At 34.9% G+C, this 18,053-nt stretch overlaps 1 protein-coding gene across 1 annotated transcript in view; it reads right to left on the bottom strand.

Moving 5' to 3' along the window:
- ARHGAP5 (Rho GTPase activating protein 5) overlaps positions 1 to 18,053 on the bottom strand; it is a 51,704-nt gene that overhangs the window by 8,828 nt on the left and 24,823 nt on the right. The window contains exons 3-6 of the mRNA XM_085225170.1: positions 17,385 to 17,532; positions 5,965 to 6,042; positions 4,493 to 4,624; positions 2,575 to 2,680 (exon numbers count right to left, since the gene is read on the bottom strand). Coding sequence (XP_085081296.1) covers positions 2,575 to 2,680; positions 4,493 to 4,624; positions 5,965 to 6,042; positions 17,385 to 17,532 — 464 coding nt within the window. The remainder of the gene's footprint in view (positions 1 to 2,574; positions 2,681 to 4,492; positions 4,625 to 5,964; positions 6,043 to 17,384; positions 17,533 to 18,053) is intronic.

Here is an 18,053-nt window from a genome sequence, read left to right as displayed (position 1 = left end):
AACTACCGAAACATTACAAGTGATTTAAATCAAGTCTGTGATGTTCTGTTTTACCTCAGTACATCATTAGTCTGCAATATATAAATTCAATAGTTCTATCTACTCATATGGTTCTATTCTAGGGCTAGAAAATTGAATTTTACTTGGCAAACTGCACACACAAAAAAAAAAAAGGAAGGAAGAAAGAAAGAAAGAAAATTGATGCATTTTCCTTCAAAGGAAAATACAAACTATATTTGTGATTGAGAGAAGTGTAAAAGTAAGTGCCTAAGTTTCAAAGCTTCCCATATATTCAATGAAAATAGAATCATTTCTGTTGGAAAAGACCTTCAAGATCATCAAATACACCAATCCACCTAACACTACTAGTCTACTGCTAAACCATGTCCCTAAGTGCCACATCACAGATCTCTTCCAATACCTCCAGGGATGCAGACTCCACCGCCTCCCTGACCAGACCATTCCAATTCCTAACCACCTTTTCTGTGAAAACATTCTTACTGACATCCAATCTAAACTTCCTCTGGCCTAACATGAGGCCTTTGCCCTGCATTCTACCTCTTGTCACCTGAGAAGAGAAACATCAAAAATGGTGCAAACTCAGTCTATTCACTAGCTTCAGTGTTTTCTTCTAAACATGCTCTAGCACCTTCATGTCATTCTCATAGCAAGGGGCCCCAAACCAAACACAATACTCAAGGTACGATCTCACCAGTGCCAAACACAGAGGGACGATCATTTCTCTGGTCCTGCTGACCAAACAATTTTCTTGGCCATTGGCCTCTCGGGGCTCACTGATGGCTTATTTTCAGCTGATTGTTAACTCACACCTGTAGGTCCTTTTCTGCCAGGCAAATTTTCAGCTTCTCTTCCCCACAGATATTGCTGCGGGGGTTGTTATGACCCAGAATAAGAAGACTCCTTCCACACAGCAATGGAGAACGCATAAAAAAGAAGTCTGATTTCACTGACTACATAGGAAGTTTAAAAAGTCTCATTTCAACCCCCTATACTAGAAGCCCCAAGTCAGACTGTAAATTGCTTTGCAGGCACTTTTAAAAGATCACGAAAAGCCTACGGTATATACAGAAAATTATCCAGCTGGCTGAAAAACACCACTGTAGAGGAAGGACAGTATTTGTGGGCAATACACTGAACACAATGTAGGCAAACCTGGCCTACATTAGGACAAGTGATGGCAGTAGGCCAAGGGAAGTTCTCTCTCCCCTCTACTCTGCACTGCACTTCAGGTATCCAGACTCCGCTCTGGCCTCTACAATACAGGAGAGAGGTGGACATACTTGAAAGAGCCCAATGAAGGAGCAAAAGACAGAAGATCCCTCAAATGAGGAAAGACTGAGCAACTGGGACTACTTACTCTGGAAAAGCCCAGAGATAATCTTATTTAAGTATCTGATAGGAGAGTGCAAAAAAGATAGACCAAGAATTCTGAGTGGCACGCAGTGACAGGACAAGATACAAGAAGATACAAACTGAAACACATGAGATTCTGTCTGAACACAAAAATCACTTTTTACAACAAAAAACCCTCATTTTTTAAAAATTTATTTTAATTTGTAAAATAAATTAATAATAAAATAAAAAATTATTTATTTTAAAAATTTATTGTCAGGGTGATTGCACACTAGCAAGTTGCCTAGAGAGGTTGTGGAGTCTCCATTGTTAGAGATACTCAAAACCCAACTGCACATCATCCCAGGCAGTCTGTTATTGCAGATCCTACCACAGCAAGAGAGGTGCACTAAATCTTGAGAAGCCCCTTATAATCTCAACAATTCTGCTGTTCTGTCTTAAAAATAAATAAATAAATAAAAATAATTTAAAAAAAAATCACAAGCAATAGTACAGTACTGGGAAACAAAGATTTGTCTAGGAAAAAAAAAATTAGTTATTTTAGCTGTGACTAAATGTTTATTATGTCTTTTAATAATGTTGTTAGCCATCTTACTGAGTGGATTTCAGAGAATCACCTAGAGTTTTGCTGAGTAAGAAACATGAGCAAGCTAATCTTTTTATGAGCGAATATTGTACACTTGGACAAATAAAAGATCAGTAAATTAAATTTAAAAACACAAAAAATTACATTTCTATGCAAGAGGCAAGATTTAGGAAGCAATTCATTTTATTCTACATTTTAATTATTCAGCAGAAGTTCTGCTTGCTACATTTTAGAGGCATAAGCTGATCTTGCTTTAATAGGTAGGGAATAGGCCACATAACCTCCATGTTCCTTTAAATCTGTATTAGTCTACAACATTAACAGCTGCTTCCTTAGAAAAGAGGTCTGCAGCTATTGTACATACTGGCTCTGTGAAGTTATTTTGTTCTATACAGATATCATTTTTACATCTCTACAGTAGCTGTGATGGTAGATATCTATGCATCAATTAAATCAGGCATCATAATATATCAATGTCTAATTCATAATTTTTAATTTCCACTTTCAACATTATACTAACAGAGGAGAAATGCAGCATGACATTTTCAATTCTAATAGGTTGGGTTTTTTTGATGTTAAAACTTAAACAGAATTTTAGTAGAAAAATACTAAACCTGTTCAGATGTGTTATCACGTATTTGAAGACATCATAGTTCACTGGGTGGAACTTCTTCACAATTTCTTTTAATTCATGTAGCCGTTCTGTCTTATCCAGGATCTCTATAGAAATAAGTGACATTTTCTCATACATTTAGAAAGAAATACCGAATAAAGTGTTGCTAAGTCTTTTTCTAACTATAAGAAGCACAGATATCTACAGAGAAACAGAAAGTGAGAAAATACTCAATAAAATTCCTATTTACATGTATTATTACAAAGAATTACCTTTCCATAATAAAGTGGAAACTATCTAAATACAAAAAATGTTTTTCTGTTTTTAGATGGAATCATTTATTTCTATTTAACAGTCTTCTTAACAGACCATCTTGATCAACTTGTTGGCTTGTATACGGCTAACAACGAGACAGGGAAATCTGTAAGATTTCCCATTGCTTGCAAAATGTTCTTCACACGTAAGATTTATACAGACTATAGTTTCACAGAGTTTTGGGGGATGAAAGACATTTTCATGAAGTTATAAAATCTTAAGCTACCAGTCAAATAATAAAAAATTATTATAAGCCTGGTGCAGCTACTTTAACACAAATTTTCACAGGTTCAATGGATATTATTTCTGTTTTAAGAGGAAGCAAGCAATAGGAAAAGGACTAAGAAAAAAAATATGGATTATAGAAATGTACAACAAATAAGTGCACTTGTGACATCAAATTACATACAGCAAGCAGCTGACATGGCTTAAAATTTGAAATAAACTTGCAGTTGGGTTCAGTTATCTTAGGATCCATCAACATAAATGGAATTCCAGAATACAGTTTTACAGTGGAAAAGTTGGTGATAATGACTCTCTTGCAATAAAATTGTTAACAATGGTGTGAGAATTACATGAATCCATACTACACAAACAATTATTCAAGTATTAAAGAACTCTAGTTTCCACTCTCAAAATGATTTTTCATAAGCTGTTGTTACACACATTCACATTTTTGCCATATTCTACTGTGTAGAAAGGTTTGTTTCAATAGAAAGACTTCAATTCCTATTTAAGCCTAGTATGCTACAGTAATACATAATTTATTAGTAATACGTAGTCAAAAGAATGTCCCACTTGTCTCACTCAGCTTGGAAAATCATAAATTGGTAAGAAAAAAAACACTATACAAGGGATTTGCCTGAAAATTAAAGTGAAAATATCAAATAACATGCCTATAGATGTCATCCAAAAATACAAAATTTCTACTGTAATATACACTAACCAAGTCTAGGTTGAAGCCTTAGGCTTTCAGCAATATTGACATATTTTCATTTAAAAAAAAAACATGGCAAAAATGTGTAGTGCTTTCCTAAAACAGTTTGCTGCCAGTCCAATTGCCCAAATTGATCCCAAGAAAGATATTCTTTAAAAAGGGAACCATGTAGTCACATTTTCAAGTTTGAAACATTTGTAAACACAATTAACCTTTTCATCCCACACTTCAAAAATAATTTGAAAAAAATGTCAGATTCACCATAATGCTCCACAGACATGCAACTTCTAAAGCCTATTCTGAATGTAAGACATTATGAAATCAAGATATGCTTTCTTCCACACTTGTAAATAACTACGATACATTTCCAAGTGCTACTATTGCAGTGCTAGTAACAGGAAAAAAAGAGATTCCTCCAATTAAATTTCCTACATAGAGGAGAAATAACAGACTACAATTTATTTATAATAACTAATGTAATCATATAATTCTGTTCTCATCATATAATTCTGTTAATTTTAAAGAACATTAAAAAAAATAGCACACCTAAGCAATTAAAAAAATAAGTCAGTGCAGCAAGCCTTTTTAACTTACAGTGAATTAAAAACTGCAATAACGATAAATATTGTGAAAAAAATACAATCAAGACAATATTCTCTTTACTTACTTGATGCTTCTAACAACTCTTGATGCAAAGAGTAAGGAATTAATGGATCTGGCAGATCTGCAAAAAAAGCTTTAAGAGCTCCAGCCACAGCATTTACTGTCACTTCCATAGACTCTAGACTGATACTATGATCTGTAAGACAAAATTAAAAGCAGTTTACAATTATGATTCTTCAAAATATTTTTTATGAAAGAATTTATTTATTTAAAACACTGAAAGTGAAAACCTTGCCTAGCATTTGTCAAAAACAGAGTGAACCAGTGAGTAAACTGCCATCGCTTTGACATACATGAAATAAAGTCTGACAGTATTAAGAAAGCAGTAGATCAAAAAATAAAACTGTCTGACTCTCCATGCAGACTTAAATGCTTTTCTATGTGACACCAACCAGGTTCTGATAATTAATTCTGCCCAAAAATGAGTTTCAAAATCCACATCCCAAATTTTATTGAAAAAAGGCATAGGGTACATCAATATGCAGAATTTGTGTGATGCTTTTTTACATGGCCACGAGGCCTTTTAAGTAAGGACAAGAGTACATGCCAGTGATTGCACATGGCCATATAACCTACTGCTAGATTCCCAAATAACAGAAGCTTTATATGTTATATTTAGAGATTTTAATTTATTTAACACAAGATAAAAGTCATACTAGATAATTTTAAAACTCTTCAAACGTCCATTCCACTCAGAACATCATGTAATACAATAACATAAGAAAATCTAGCATTATATTCAGATTATCTGAAACAGATAAGTCATTAAAAAATGTGCCTTTATTCACTTTATAATTTAGGAGGAATTTTACTATTTCACAAACTCAATTTCATTACTAATACCAAAGAGGACTTTTAACATGGTTGTTTTGGTGTTGTTTTTTTTTTTTTTCATTTATAAAGGTCAGTTGATGTAATAAATTTAATGAGAAAGCAGGAAGAAAAATAATGCTGACCCTCTCAACAAATCCAAATGAACATTTTTCTGCTAATCATATTTCGATACATTCCAACATGACAGAGGTGGTACTACAGATTAATTACTAAGATTTAATTGTTAATTCACATTAATCAAGAGAGTTTTCAATAAAATAATTGTCAAGAAGTTCTGCATTTTGGGGAGGAGAAGTGGATGCTTAATGTTGAGAACTTCATGCGCTATTATCCTAATATAAGGAGCAGTTAGTACTCCATCTAAACACATTTATTCAACTAGAAAGCCACCTAAAAATTTCACAGGAAGAACTCAAAATTAGTTTTAACCAGCTACAAGATTCTCTCCCATCCTTGGTTTACACACAGCTTCGTTAGTTACATATAGCCTAGACTACATCAATACAACCTACCAAAGAGTAAAGCACTCAGTGCTATGGAGATTAGTTTGAATGTAAAACTCATTTACACTGACTGTACTATTTTATAAATCCATGGAGAATCCAAGTTCTTTTGGCTTTAAATAATGAAATCTGTCGTTACCTTGATCAAACTGTTTCTGAATGTTGTCTTGATCTGTTTTATTCCCACTAACACGGTACAGGCCTTCAGTACATAATCCTTAGAAGGAGGAAAAAAATACATTCAAAAATAGCTAATGTACTACAGAGCAAAACAAAGTCAGCCATAAGTACTTACAGAGAAACCACATGTAGTGCCTAAAAAGTAACATTAACAATTACAGTGATACAGAACTTTCAAACTGTGAAATACCAGTTGCATTTTTGTGTTCAGTACTCCATTTAATGTCAGTCAGGAGTGGAAAGATTGTTAGGAAGTAGAGGATCTCCAGGATTCTCATTATTACCTTGTCTTACTACATGTTACGGAATTGTCATAATTGCAGCAGGCATTCCAGGTAAAGAACATTACAATAAAAATTCACATCTCTATTATGAATACTCAAACACACAGATGCGCGAGCGCACACACACACACACACTCTCTCTCTCTCTACTTGCTTGCTCCACTCCATTGATAATGCATTCTATCATAATGCAATCTGTTTTACCCACAGCTACTCACTAAACGGAAGGATCTGACCTGCTAATGGTGGTTACCCATCATCTTTTTCTTTGTTAATTTGGAAACCATTAAGGAAGACAACCAGTACATTGTGCTGTAATTCTCCACCTTTATGGATACAAAAATATCCATATGGTATATCTCCATAGCAGGACATGGTTTAATTAAAAGGAATCAAGTTCTAAAGCTCTATGAAATTTCCTGACTTTCTACCATTGCAGACGAGTACATGAACACGTTTTACGGTATCAGGTCAATACTGCAAGATAAATTCTGTCACATAAACTCTGAATGTTTACATTACTGAGAAACACTAGGAATCCTGCTAACACGGTCAAAACACAGAATGCACTTAACTGCTTCGAACCACTGATTATTACTCTCCTAATTCCATTTTTCCCTCTTAATTTCCTTCACAACTCCCATATCTCCTTACTAGCTCCATCAAAGCTACCATAGTAAGTTTTGACTATTATTTTCTTCAATAAACCTTTAATTTAGCTTTCCAATTTCATAGCCAACAGTTTTCTCTTCTAAACATTTACCTAAACAGAAAAAACAGAAAATGCTCAAGAAACAAGAGCATTGTTCTGTGATGTCATCAAAAAGCATCAGGAGATATAAACTGGTAGCAAAGAGCAGAAGGTGGGATTCAATAATTTTCACAGCTGGAGGGATTTAAAATTTGTCTTCAAAACAGTGTCCTGAATGTTATCCGATAGAAATACCCTGTACTCCTCTTACCAAATCTGTAAGTAAAGATAACCAAAAAAAAAAATCAATGATAGATAACAAGCTAGGACCACTTAATATGGAAGCATTCTCAGTTGCAGCTCTTCCAGCCTCAGGCTATTTTGTGTTTTATCCAACTACTATTCAATTTCTTTCTGTAGAAAGGGAATTGAATCTGCTACAATATCATTTTCAGAGAAGTCCAATTCAGTCACTGTTTAGTAGCAGTATTTAAATCTTGAATACTTGAACTGGGCTGCTGCGGAGACAGAGATGCTCGGTCGTAGTATTTAGTAGTTATTCTTTCAATTTTACCACAGGGCAGACAACTCTTTGTTCAGACAAGTATAGCTCTGAGATACTGAAAAAGATAATGTACAGAACTTCAGAAACATTTCAAGAGATATCTACTGAAATTAAGCATTTTCCAAGAATAGCAGCTAACTGTTGCAATTCTGGATTAAGCTAACTAAATTAGTTTTTTAAATTCCTCACATAAATACTTCCTCTTGCTGGAGAACTGGGCCCATGGGAACATAACGAGGTTCAACAAGGCCAAGTGCAAGGTGTTGCTTTTGGTCCGGGGCAATCCCAGGTATTTATACAAGCTGGGGGAAGATCTCCTTGAGGGCAGCCCTGCAGAGAAGGACTTGGAGGTCCTGGTGGATGAGAAGCTGGACATGAGCCAGCAGTGTGCACTTGCAGCCCAGAAGGCCAACTATAACCTTGGCTGCATTAAAAAAGATGTGACCAGCAGGGAGAGAGAGGTGATCAGCTTCCTCTACTCAGCTCTTGTGAGGCCCCATCTGGAGTACTGCATCCAGGCCTGGGGTCCCCAGTACAGGAAGAACGTGGAGCTCTTAAAGCAGGTCCAGAAGAGGGCCACTAAGATTATCAGAAGGCTGGAGCACTTCTCCTATGAAGAAAGGTTGAGGGAATTGGAATTTTTTAGCTTGGAGAAGAGAAGGTTCCAGGGAGACCTCAGTGTCACCTTCCAATCCTTGAAGGGAGCATATAAACAGGAGAGGGAACAACTGTTTACATGAGTTTATAGTGATAAGACAAGGAGGAATGGTTTTAAACTAAGATAGGAGATTTAGGTTAGATATTAGGAGGAAGTTTTTCACAAAGAGGGTGGTGATACACTAGAACAGGTTGCCCAAGGAGATTGTGGATAGCCCATCCCTGGAGGCATTCAAGGTAAGGCTGGATGTGGCTCTGGGCAGCATGGTCTGGTCGTTGGTGACCCTGCACATAGCAGGGGGTTGAAACTAGATGATCTTTGAGGTCCTTTTCAATCCAGGCCGTTCTATGATTCTATGATATACATGTTTGTAATGTCTGATGCATCTAAGTCTTCAAGTACGACACTGTAGTTCATCAGTTTTAGATTTTAACTACCATGACTCTCGCTTCCTCTGAAGAACACATTAACTTCAGAACAAGGTCTCCTAGGGCAATATCCACTTCCCAACCCATTAAGTAGTATATGGCTGAGGAGAGGTAGGAGCAGAGGGAGAAGAAAACAGCTGTTTTTCTGTGATATATCCTCCCATCTATGGTGGCTTGCATATATTTTCGCATAAGGAACTGTAATCACCATTTGAGGATTTATCCTCCATTAAAATTCATCTAAATCTCCTTGTCATTTACATATGGACTTTACAACAACCTGTGGCAGTTTTGTAACTCAGTAATACACATTGTGAAAACACACTGGTTTTATTGCTCAGGATCTAAAGTTTTTCAGGAAATCTTTTTTTCCGTTTTTCTGCGTTAAAAATCAGGGAGTTCTCTACTCTTTGTCAGCACCACTCATGTTTTTTGTTTATTTCCCTTTCTCAGAAGTTTTCTTAGCTAATTAGCTTAGCTCTTCTTTGTGCAAAAATTAACATTATTGCTCTATGCTGTTTCTTTTACAAATTCTATTTTACTTTAAGACAGATTGATAGCAATTGTAACCAATGCAACACATGGAATTATACAATAGTACGTTTTTATTCCCCATTCATTCTCTCTCTTTTTAATTCTTTTAATTCTTCCTCCTTCTTTGATACCAAGTACTGAGAGTTAATGTTTTTAGACAGCTTCTATGATGATTTTAAAGACTTCGCTTGAGTGACAACAGCTATACCAATATTTAGCTTGCCTAAGAGTCACACAGTATCTGCCAACTTGGCAACTGTAGCCAGGTTCTCAGTATCACTGTACTGTCTACATCTCTGAACACATGCCATTTAATCACAGCAAGTCATCTTCTTCACAGTTTAATTCTTTCCCCTACAGTGACCAACTGAATTTTTTTAGGAATCATTTGCAACTATAGCAGCCAAGATAATCACTCTTACAGTTACCTTTGTAAATTCTGTGATCTGTATCATGCCATAATTTTATTCCACAGATTGACCTAGCGTAACTATGCTCAATCCCTATGCTATATAGACTACACAGGACTAAAGGAATCTCCACCTGACTCATCCAGAATTTGTATCCCAACAGCGTATGTGAGTACAAAGCAAAGACTACAAATTATTTTCTAGTAAGAAAAGTCTAGCACTAAACTGCTTTAAATACATTTAAAATTCTTCATTTACAGTACTCCTAATCTGTACACATTAGCACTGTTATATAAAGACTCATGACATTCAATTCACAAATTCAAAAAAAGAACCAAAAATAAATGTTTAAGTGTTTTTTGTAATAACGTATAAGACATTGAAATAGTTAATAGAAAGTAAGCAGTATAAAAAAAATTTCAGTACTTTTATGAAGTTTCAAAAATAGAAAACTCTCATCCAATGCTGAATAGTTCTGTAATTTTCATAAACCAATCATTAAACAAGCACTAAATTACTTCATAAAAAGTTACTCAATCATTTCATAGTCTGACATTTAAAAATAAAGAAGAAAATACTTCAATTAAGATGATGAGAGACAGTAATTCACTTTTTCTGTGCGCGTCAAATAAAGGGTAGGAATGGTCTTTACTTCATTAAATATGGGTTAGATATGAAGACACAATACCTTTGATCACTGTGAACATAGAGGAAGGTAGGGGAATAAGAGCTACTGTATAACTGGAGGCACTCCGCAAGACATCAATGTCTTAGTCTTATCTGCATTGTTTAGAAATTCTTTACACAATTCTCATGATGTTTACTTTGAAGATACACCTTAATTATCAATATAACTCAAGTGTACAACATGTGTTTATGAACATTTCATAACATATTTGTTTACAGTTCTCAATTATTCTCAAACACTAATAAATTAACACACGTGCTCCTCCTCCATCTGTCTGGTAGTCGGTCTTCCATCAGAAGAAACAACTGATGCCTGTTTTCCCCTCTTCTTGAGTTGGACAGTTTCCCTGCTGCTAATTAATTCCAAAGTTGCAAAGCTTAAACTGGTGTACAACATCGTCAGTACTGAAACTTCCTATGTCGATTTTGAAGTGACCATGGAATCACTCTGGTTTTAAGGGAGCTCAGGAGCTCATCTACGCCAACCTCCTACTCAAACACAGGGCAATGCTAAACTCAGATTAAGTTGGTAGATCTTTGTCTAGTCTGATTTTTAATACCTCCAAGGACAGAGAGTGATCAAGATCTTTGATCACCATTTGAACAGTGGTTCCAATGTTCAAATAATCCTCAGAGGAAACATTTTCTTACCTACTTTAAACCTCCAATTTTAATGATCGTTGTTTCTAGTTCTCCTGCCATGTACTTCAGTACTTTAGCTTTGTTGTATCATCTCAGGATTCCTATAGGCATGAGAAAGATACTTTTAAATAACTTCTTAGCCATTTTCTCAAAGATGAATCAACCCAGTTCCCATTGCCTCTCCTTACAGGCTATGAGCTCTAGCCCTTGACTTTCTTTCCGCTACACTCACTCAAGTTTGTTTCATTTTATTTTGGTAGTACTTCCGATAAGGCCTAACATGGGCTGAGTAAAGAGGAATAACCACTTCTATTGATTTATTACCTATCCTTCTCTTGAGACAGTCCAATACATCCTCAGCCATCACTGCTAGCAGGATGCACTACTGACATGTGCTTAGTCTGCTTACCATCAGGGCCCTTCAACTGCTATCCAGCCAAGCCAAGTCCTCAGCATTACCACTGCAAGAACTTAGTCTCTGCATGTGTCCTCGCTGAATTCCACAAGGTTCCTGTTGTCCCATTCTTTCTTCGTCTACATCTCCCAGAATAGAAGTCCTGGCCTTGAATGTATTAACTGCAACTCCCAGTTAAGGGTGATTCATAACCTTGAAGAGGGTTCAAGTTGCACTACAGGGCTATTTAACTCTATTACTGTCCAGAATCATGGTCTATAAATGTTCTTTTTACATACATAGATTTGTGAGTAGCTAAGCCAACTTGGCTGATCATTATGACTGAAAAACTTGCCTAGTTCCCTGCTTCATCAGTCATTCTTCCCATCCTTCCCTTGCGCTACTCATATGTGCAGAGTCCTGCTCCCTGCCTTGCACCTGTATTGACACATATTTGAACCTTAATTTACCAGATGTAATACTAACCAGCAGTCCCCAGTCCACTTTTGCCAAGTCGGTGAACTGCACCGATTCAGGTAAAGATCTAACAAGCACCCACAAAAGAAGTGGCAGAAGCATGCAGCATGAGAGGATCTTCAGAACTTACTGGCTATTATGTTGCTTTTTATTAAAAAACACTTAGAATGTTGGGTCCACACACCAGGGTTAACGGAATGGCCCTTACCCATTTTGTTTCTCTGTTCAACAGAATAGACCTCTAAAAGCCTCTAGCTCTCCCAAGCCATTTGAATAAGAGAGAGAAATCGTCTTGAATTTATGGATTTTGTAGCCACTAGATTCCAATGATATGCCAGCCTTTTTACCTCATGTGGCTCCACTGACTCATTCTCTCATACAGCTCTTTGCCTATTTATTCACTGTCCTCATTCTCAGAAGACAAATATTGCATTGTCTGCTTTTAGTATAAAAATCTGGCCTAGTGGCAGATTAAGTGCAAAAAATCTGGGTATAATTCATGGAAGACAACATTCCTTTACTCATTCTAACTCCAAGACTTAAGCAAAAACATATAAATAAAAAAAGCTGTAATTATTTTCCAAATACACAATTTCTGATTTCAACTGTAGCTCTCCGAAGAGATCATTCAAGACAGTAAGAGATGTGGCTCAATCAAATCGACTCACACTACTTTGTTCCAATCAATGTCTCACATATACTGAGTAACTTAATAAATTATTACAATACATACTAACCTCTTTCCTTTATGGCTTCATGTGTAGTTAACACCATAGCAACATTATTGGTTTTTTATTAAGTATTGAATTTAAAATTAATAACCTTATCAATTAAGCACATACTAATATTCTACAATGATTTTTTATAATTGAAAACCCAAAGAAAAAACACATAGTACATTACATTATTATTATTAGAGCTGCATAAAGTCAAGCACTACATGCATTAAATTGCAAACTGTGTTAGTTTTCATAATACTGATTTGATTTCTCCTTATTAGTAAACAGACTGAAATGTAATTTTTATCAAACTTTTCACTTATCATTTAACAATACATACAAAAAAAAAATCCACAACACCTTAAAGCAATACCTAAATATTAAAAAAACCCACTGATGTACTTGATATGTTAGCACGAAATTTTAGTACAGATGATTGTAAGTCCAGGAAACTTACAAATAATCAATAAAAGTGTATGGATGTATGTGTTGGATAACACATAGATAAACAGTCCTTGTAAATAAATTGGAGACATGTAAAACAGCATAAAAACGTACATCATTACAGCAAAACATCCAAGCTATGAGCCTGCCATAATCACAATAAACACAATGTTCTACGTTTAAATCTTAGAACAGAACTAGTATTTAACATCACTTTATGTGCTTTTGCAATATAAAATTCAATCGTACCACCAACAATGAGCCAATAATAACTTTTTTTGTTGACGTCGCCTTCACAAAACTGTGTTCTTCTCTTTCAAATAAAACTGACTACTTCTGAACCTGGGCAGCTCTGCAGAAGTCATGTACTGTACAAATATTATAGAATATCCTCCTTAACTCTCCATATGACAATTGTTACAGGGAAGTGCATTCATTCTATTAAAATAATTGAGATTCAAAAATTGTCTCAACTTTGCTGTCTATGCTAAGAAAAAATACAATATACTAAAAGACATAACTGTCTACATTGGATAGAATTTAAAAAATAATAAAGAAGTTATTTTTTCTCCTACATCTTACCATAGCAACACCAGCTCTACAGAAAAACAGTCACAACAACTTTCTTAAAAATCTAAACTCAACTTAGTTTTGATATTATCAATGCTTCTCTGCTGTGTACATAAATCTAGTCTGCAGAACACCAATATACTTCATAATTTTATTTTAAGTGATGAAACAAAATAACTTTCTATTCATTCAAACAGGGGAAAGCAACAAAATGAACCAGAAGCATTGCATCCTCAAAACCTTCTTTTGGAAGCCCTCAACTGAAAATAACTACTAATGTCAAAAAGTCTATTTAAATAGCTGCCCTCAAAAGCAAGTTACATAGTGCTTTAATAAGAACGTGACAGAGGTAAAAGAACACAAACACTAGCAGCTTGTAAGTAATGTTATGTCACCAACAATATAAAAGGGCTTACACAGTCTGTAAAAGGTTACAGGTAACCTTTTATCTTCACATAAAAAGGTTACAGTTAATGCTCTAGCATTAACTACTTCACTCCCTCAGTTTCTACTTTAAATGCTATAAAGGCAAGTTTCAAAAAAAAAAAAAAAAAAAAATCAAGTCCCAGATTATTTTTTTTTTTTAAACAGATGTTATTTGCCTCCTTACAGTTAAATCACTGTGGACTTAAAATTCTAGCTGGAAAATATCAACCTAACAGGAACACATAGAAAATATTTTCAGATGTAGGTATTTAAAACCTAGACGTTGAGTTAAGATCCCCTATCTTCACCTGAGCTACCTTTATCCTGACAGGATTTTATGGCTCCTTCAGATAAAAAAATCTGTTGAGTTAGAAAAGGCCAGAATTTTTCAGCTCTTGGATTTACTTTAGTTTTTTCCAAACTGTTCCTCTTCCACTGATGCACACTTTTTTCTTTTTTCTTTTTTTTTTTTTTTTAAACACTGTGAGAACATTTTAGAACAGCATGATAAGACAGAAAAATTTGAACACATTTTCTGCATGCTCTCAATTCTTTAATGTTTACATTGGGATCTTCAAGAACACTTGCTGATCTTATCAGAGCATCCAAAGTAAAACAGAGAAAACTATGTTCTACACTCGGTACTTTTTGCCTCAGGGACAGTTTAGAAATTAAGTAGAAAGCACCATCTTGTATCATTTCATGAGGCAGAAGGAGGATACATTAAAAATTGAAGCTGGCCCTTCAATTGAGGTTAGCTCTATCTTCATTAGAAAAAAAAAAATACAATTCAGCCATGATGCAAATTAAATTTGATAATACAAAGAGAAGGAGCTGAACACAATGAAATATCTTAAAGGGAAAAGCTAAGCATTTATGCCCTCTATGTATGTAAAAGAAGGAAACATACTGACTAGTTTCCTTCAAGCAGAGCTAGAATACAGCTCTTGATTAAAAAGAAAGATGATCATCATCAGTACTGGTGCATCTGAAGGACCAGTTACTACTAATAGTACTTGCTAAGAGACAGCTGAATCACTGCAGGACTCCCCAGGGCCAAACAGCTGATACAGTAACTTTACCTATTGGAAACTCCCGACTCTAGACTGAAGCTAATAGATCTTGACCTGCCTTCTGTGGACTGATCATCTCCAAAACTGTATTTGTGGAACCTTCTACCAGACAGACACGCATCATCAACTCTGGGACTACTTCAGCAGAGGACTTGAGCAACACAAGTGAAATTTTAATTTCCCCTTAATACCCCTTGAAGGCAAAAATAGATTCTATCCAAAGAGAAAGCTGTGCGAGAACTACAACACATGGTCTGAACCTCATCAGATACCTACTGGATATTAACCTAACATAAATATAACATACACTAAAAATGAAATTCCCACAGCCAAGTATGAGAATTGAAAAATCAACCAAATCTACTTACAGAGAATCCGTAGAAGAAAAACTGTTAAAGATCAAAAATAAAGGTTTTGATCCATTTTCACGAAATGATTAACACTTTTGAGAAGCCCTGCTTATTTTGAACCCAACAGCAGTTTAACTAAACATCTTATCTTACAGAGATAGATCATTAGAGAAAAAAAAAAAAAGTGTTAAATTGACTGAGTGCTTAAGTCTGATGATTATGTGTAAAAAAGACAACTAATCACACTTCCATTCTATTCCATTCTATAAGCTAGTAAAAAGAATACTTTCAGAGAAATAATAGATTTTCTTTTAAAAGTCTACCACAAAGTCAAGGTATCAAACAACATTACTTCAAAGAAATTTTCATTAGGCCTGGATTTGTTCTGTTGTTGTTGTTGACAGTATTCTTACAAAGCTAATCACGTTCAAATTTAAGATCTTGTTTCTAAATTCTATAGATTTTTTTTTAAGAAGTCTTTTCTTACTGGTGAAATGCCTGTTTGAATAATACAGCATATACATAGTATCTGTAAGAAGGCATTTTTAAATAACACAAACTTAGAACAACTCACTCAAAATTATGCTTTTGTTGACTATACAACAGCAATCACAAAAGAAATATTAAATGATCATCTACCACTCTATTACCCCTTGCTCTTCTTTCTCTTTCCCCATTTTTTCCTGGGTGAGGCGGGGAAAGTGAAAGCAAAAGGGAGGAAATTCTGCTCTTATCTGCAGGCAAAGGATCAATCAGAGATAAATGCTAAAGACAGACTAATACTTACATCTCTGACTCCCAAAACATCAGTACCTGAGGTTCCAACTGTTGCTTTTTTTTTTTTTTTTTTTTTTAATTGTATAACACACTATGGAAGACTTCAGAGGCAGCTATTAGACTTATAGCCTATAACTGCTTATCTGGAAATGCTTACTACTCTTCAAGGTGGCAGCCAAATTGAATTTTAATTTCAAGAAGAACACCCTTTCGTTTTATTCTTGTTAAAATAGCTATTGTCATCTTAAGAGTCAAAAAACTGTAGTTACGAAACTTAGACAACATTGACAAAGGTGCCATTTTATTCTCTACACTCAACAATATCAAACAACAGGCACGGACAAAGGACAGTCCTGCTTCAATCACGTAACCACTTTCAAACATAGCAATGGGACATTTAATGCAACTTCAGAACAAGGAAGGGCTGCATGCAAAGCAAAAACGTGTGTTCCACATCTTTAAAAGCTAAACAACAGAAAAACCACAAAATCCAACCAAAGATCACACTCAAACCTTAAAATAACTCCCCTGACCCAAATGAAGTCTCCTTTTGGACCAGTAAAACCATTTCATTTCCCTCATGACCATAAAGTAAATGGGCTGAAAGCAAGGCAGTGCTCAAAACACAAGACTAGAAAGCCAGGTAGAAAAAACAGATGAAAACAATACTGTGAAATTGCACCTTAGTGAAAACAAAGGTTAATACTGTACAACAAGTGGGAAATCTGGAAATTAAATAAATCATTTGGTACTTTTAAAACAGAAATATACAGTATTCAGAAAAGAGATTTTTCTCCACAAGAAGTTAAAACACAAGTCTAGGATTACTAGCAAAAAAAAAAAAAAAGTTGACTAATTAAAGCATATGGAATATCTGAAAGTGGATTTCAGAGTTTCTTAATATATTACATAAAATACAGTGGCAACAATGAGACATGCAAGACTGGAATGCCTCTGGGTTAAAAGTCATTTGAAATTGAAGTCTTTTTTTCCCAATTACAGGAAACAAAGGTTAAATTTCAAATGCTGGTATATAACAACTGAAATATTATTGTAAATAAAGAAAGAAAAAAATTACAAGTTAAACATACAATTCAGAGAACACAACCTATTTTTATAATGTGCTTTTCCCATAATAAAGTTATTTATTTCAGGCAAAAAATTCTAAAGATTGCTTTAAACCAGAAAATGAGAGGCACTGCTTAATCTGCATGTGGGAAAGCTTTCCTGAAATAATTTTCCTAACTTACCTGTATCTTCAATGAATTGCACACATTTTTCAACAAACAGAGGTATGGGTTTCTCAGATGTAACCAGGTCTTGTAGGGGCATTCCAAAGTAATTACTTTCCCAGTTTCTACGGATTGGAGGATTGAATGTCTTAACTTTCTTTTTTTGCTACAACAAAACAGAGTTATTTAAGTAATAATTATTTAAGTAATATTCAAGTAACATTATAACTAACTCAAGCACAGAATCACACATCTATCAGACACAGAAATACCTCTACAGCAAACTGAGCACAAAGGTACTTTTAAAGTAGCATACACTAGATAAGCAGCACTCCAACTATTTCTAGAAGATTTAGTCATCTTTGCATCATACGTAACTTCCACCATGACTCACAGAGGAATCTACATGAAGTACAAATTGATCACAGCAGTGCAATGTTTCCTGTCACCAGAGAATGTCCTCTGTATGCCTTTCAAAGGTAGTAAATAATCTTTATATTGCAACCACTCTACAAGTGTAATGTCACAGAACATGTAACAATAAATCTCAGAGTAAGATTTGCAGGCACTAGCATAAACATGACAGTTGCAGTGAGGTACTACTAAAGGCACACGTTTTTTGTGAAAAGGAGGTTTGCTCTCAACCAAATGCATTACAAATATGAAGAAGAGAATCAAGATTTGTTG

The sequence above is a fragment of the Meleagris gallopavo genome, chromosome 5, assembly GCF_905368555.1.
Source record: "Meleagris gallopavo chromosome 5, MGAL_WU_HG_1.1, whole genome shotgun sequence".
NCBI classification, from domain to species: Eukaryota; Metazoa; Chordata; class Aves; order Galliformes; family Phasianidae; genus Meleagris; species Meleagris gallopavo.
The sequence above is the reverse complement of the archived record's forward strand: the minus strand, read 5'-3'. Positions and strand labels throughout refer to the sequence as shown.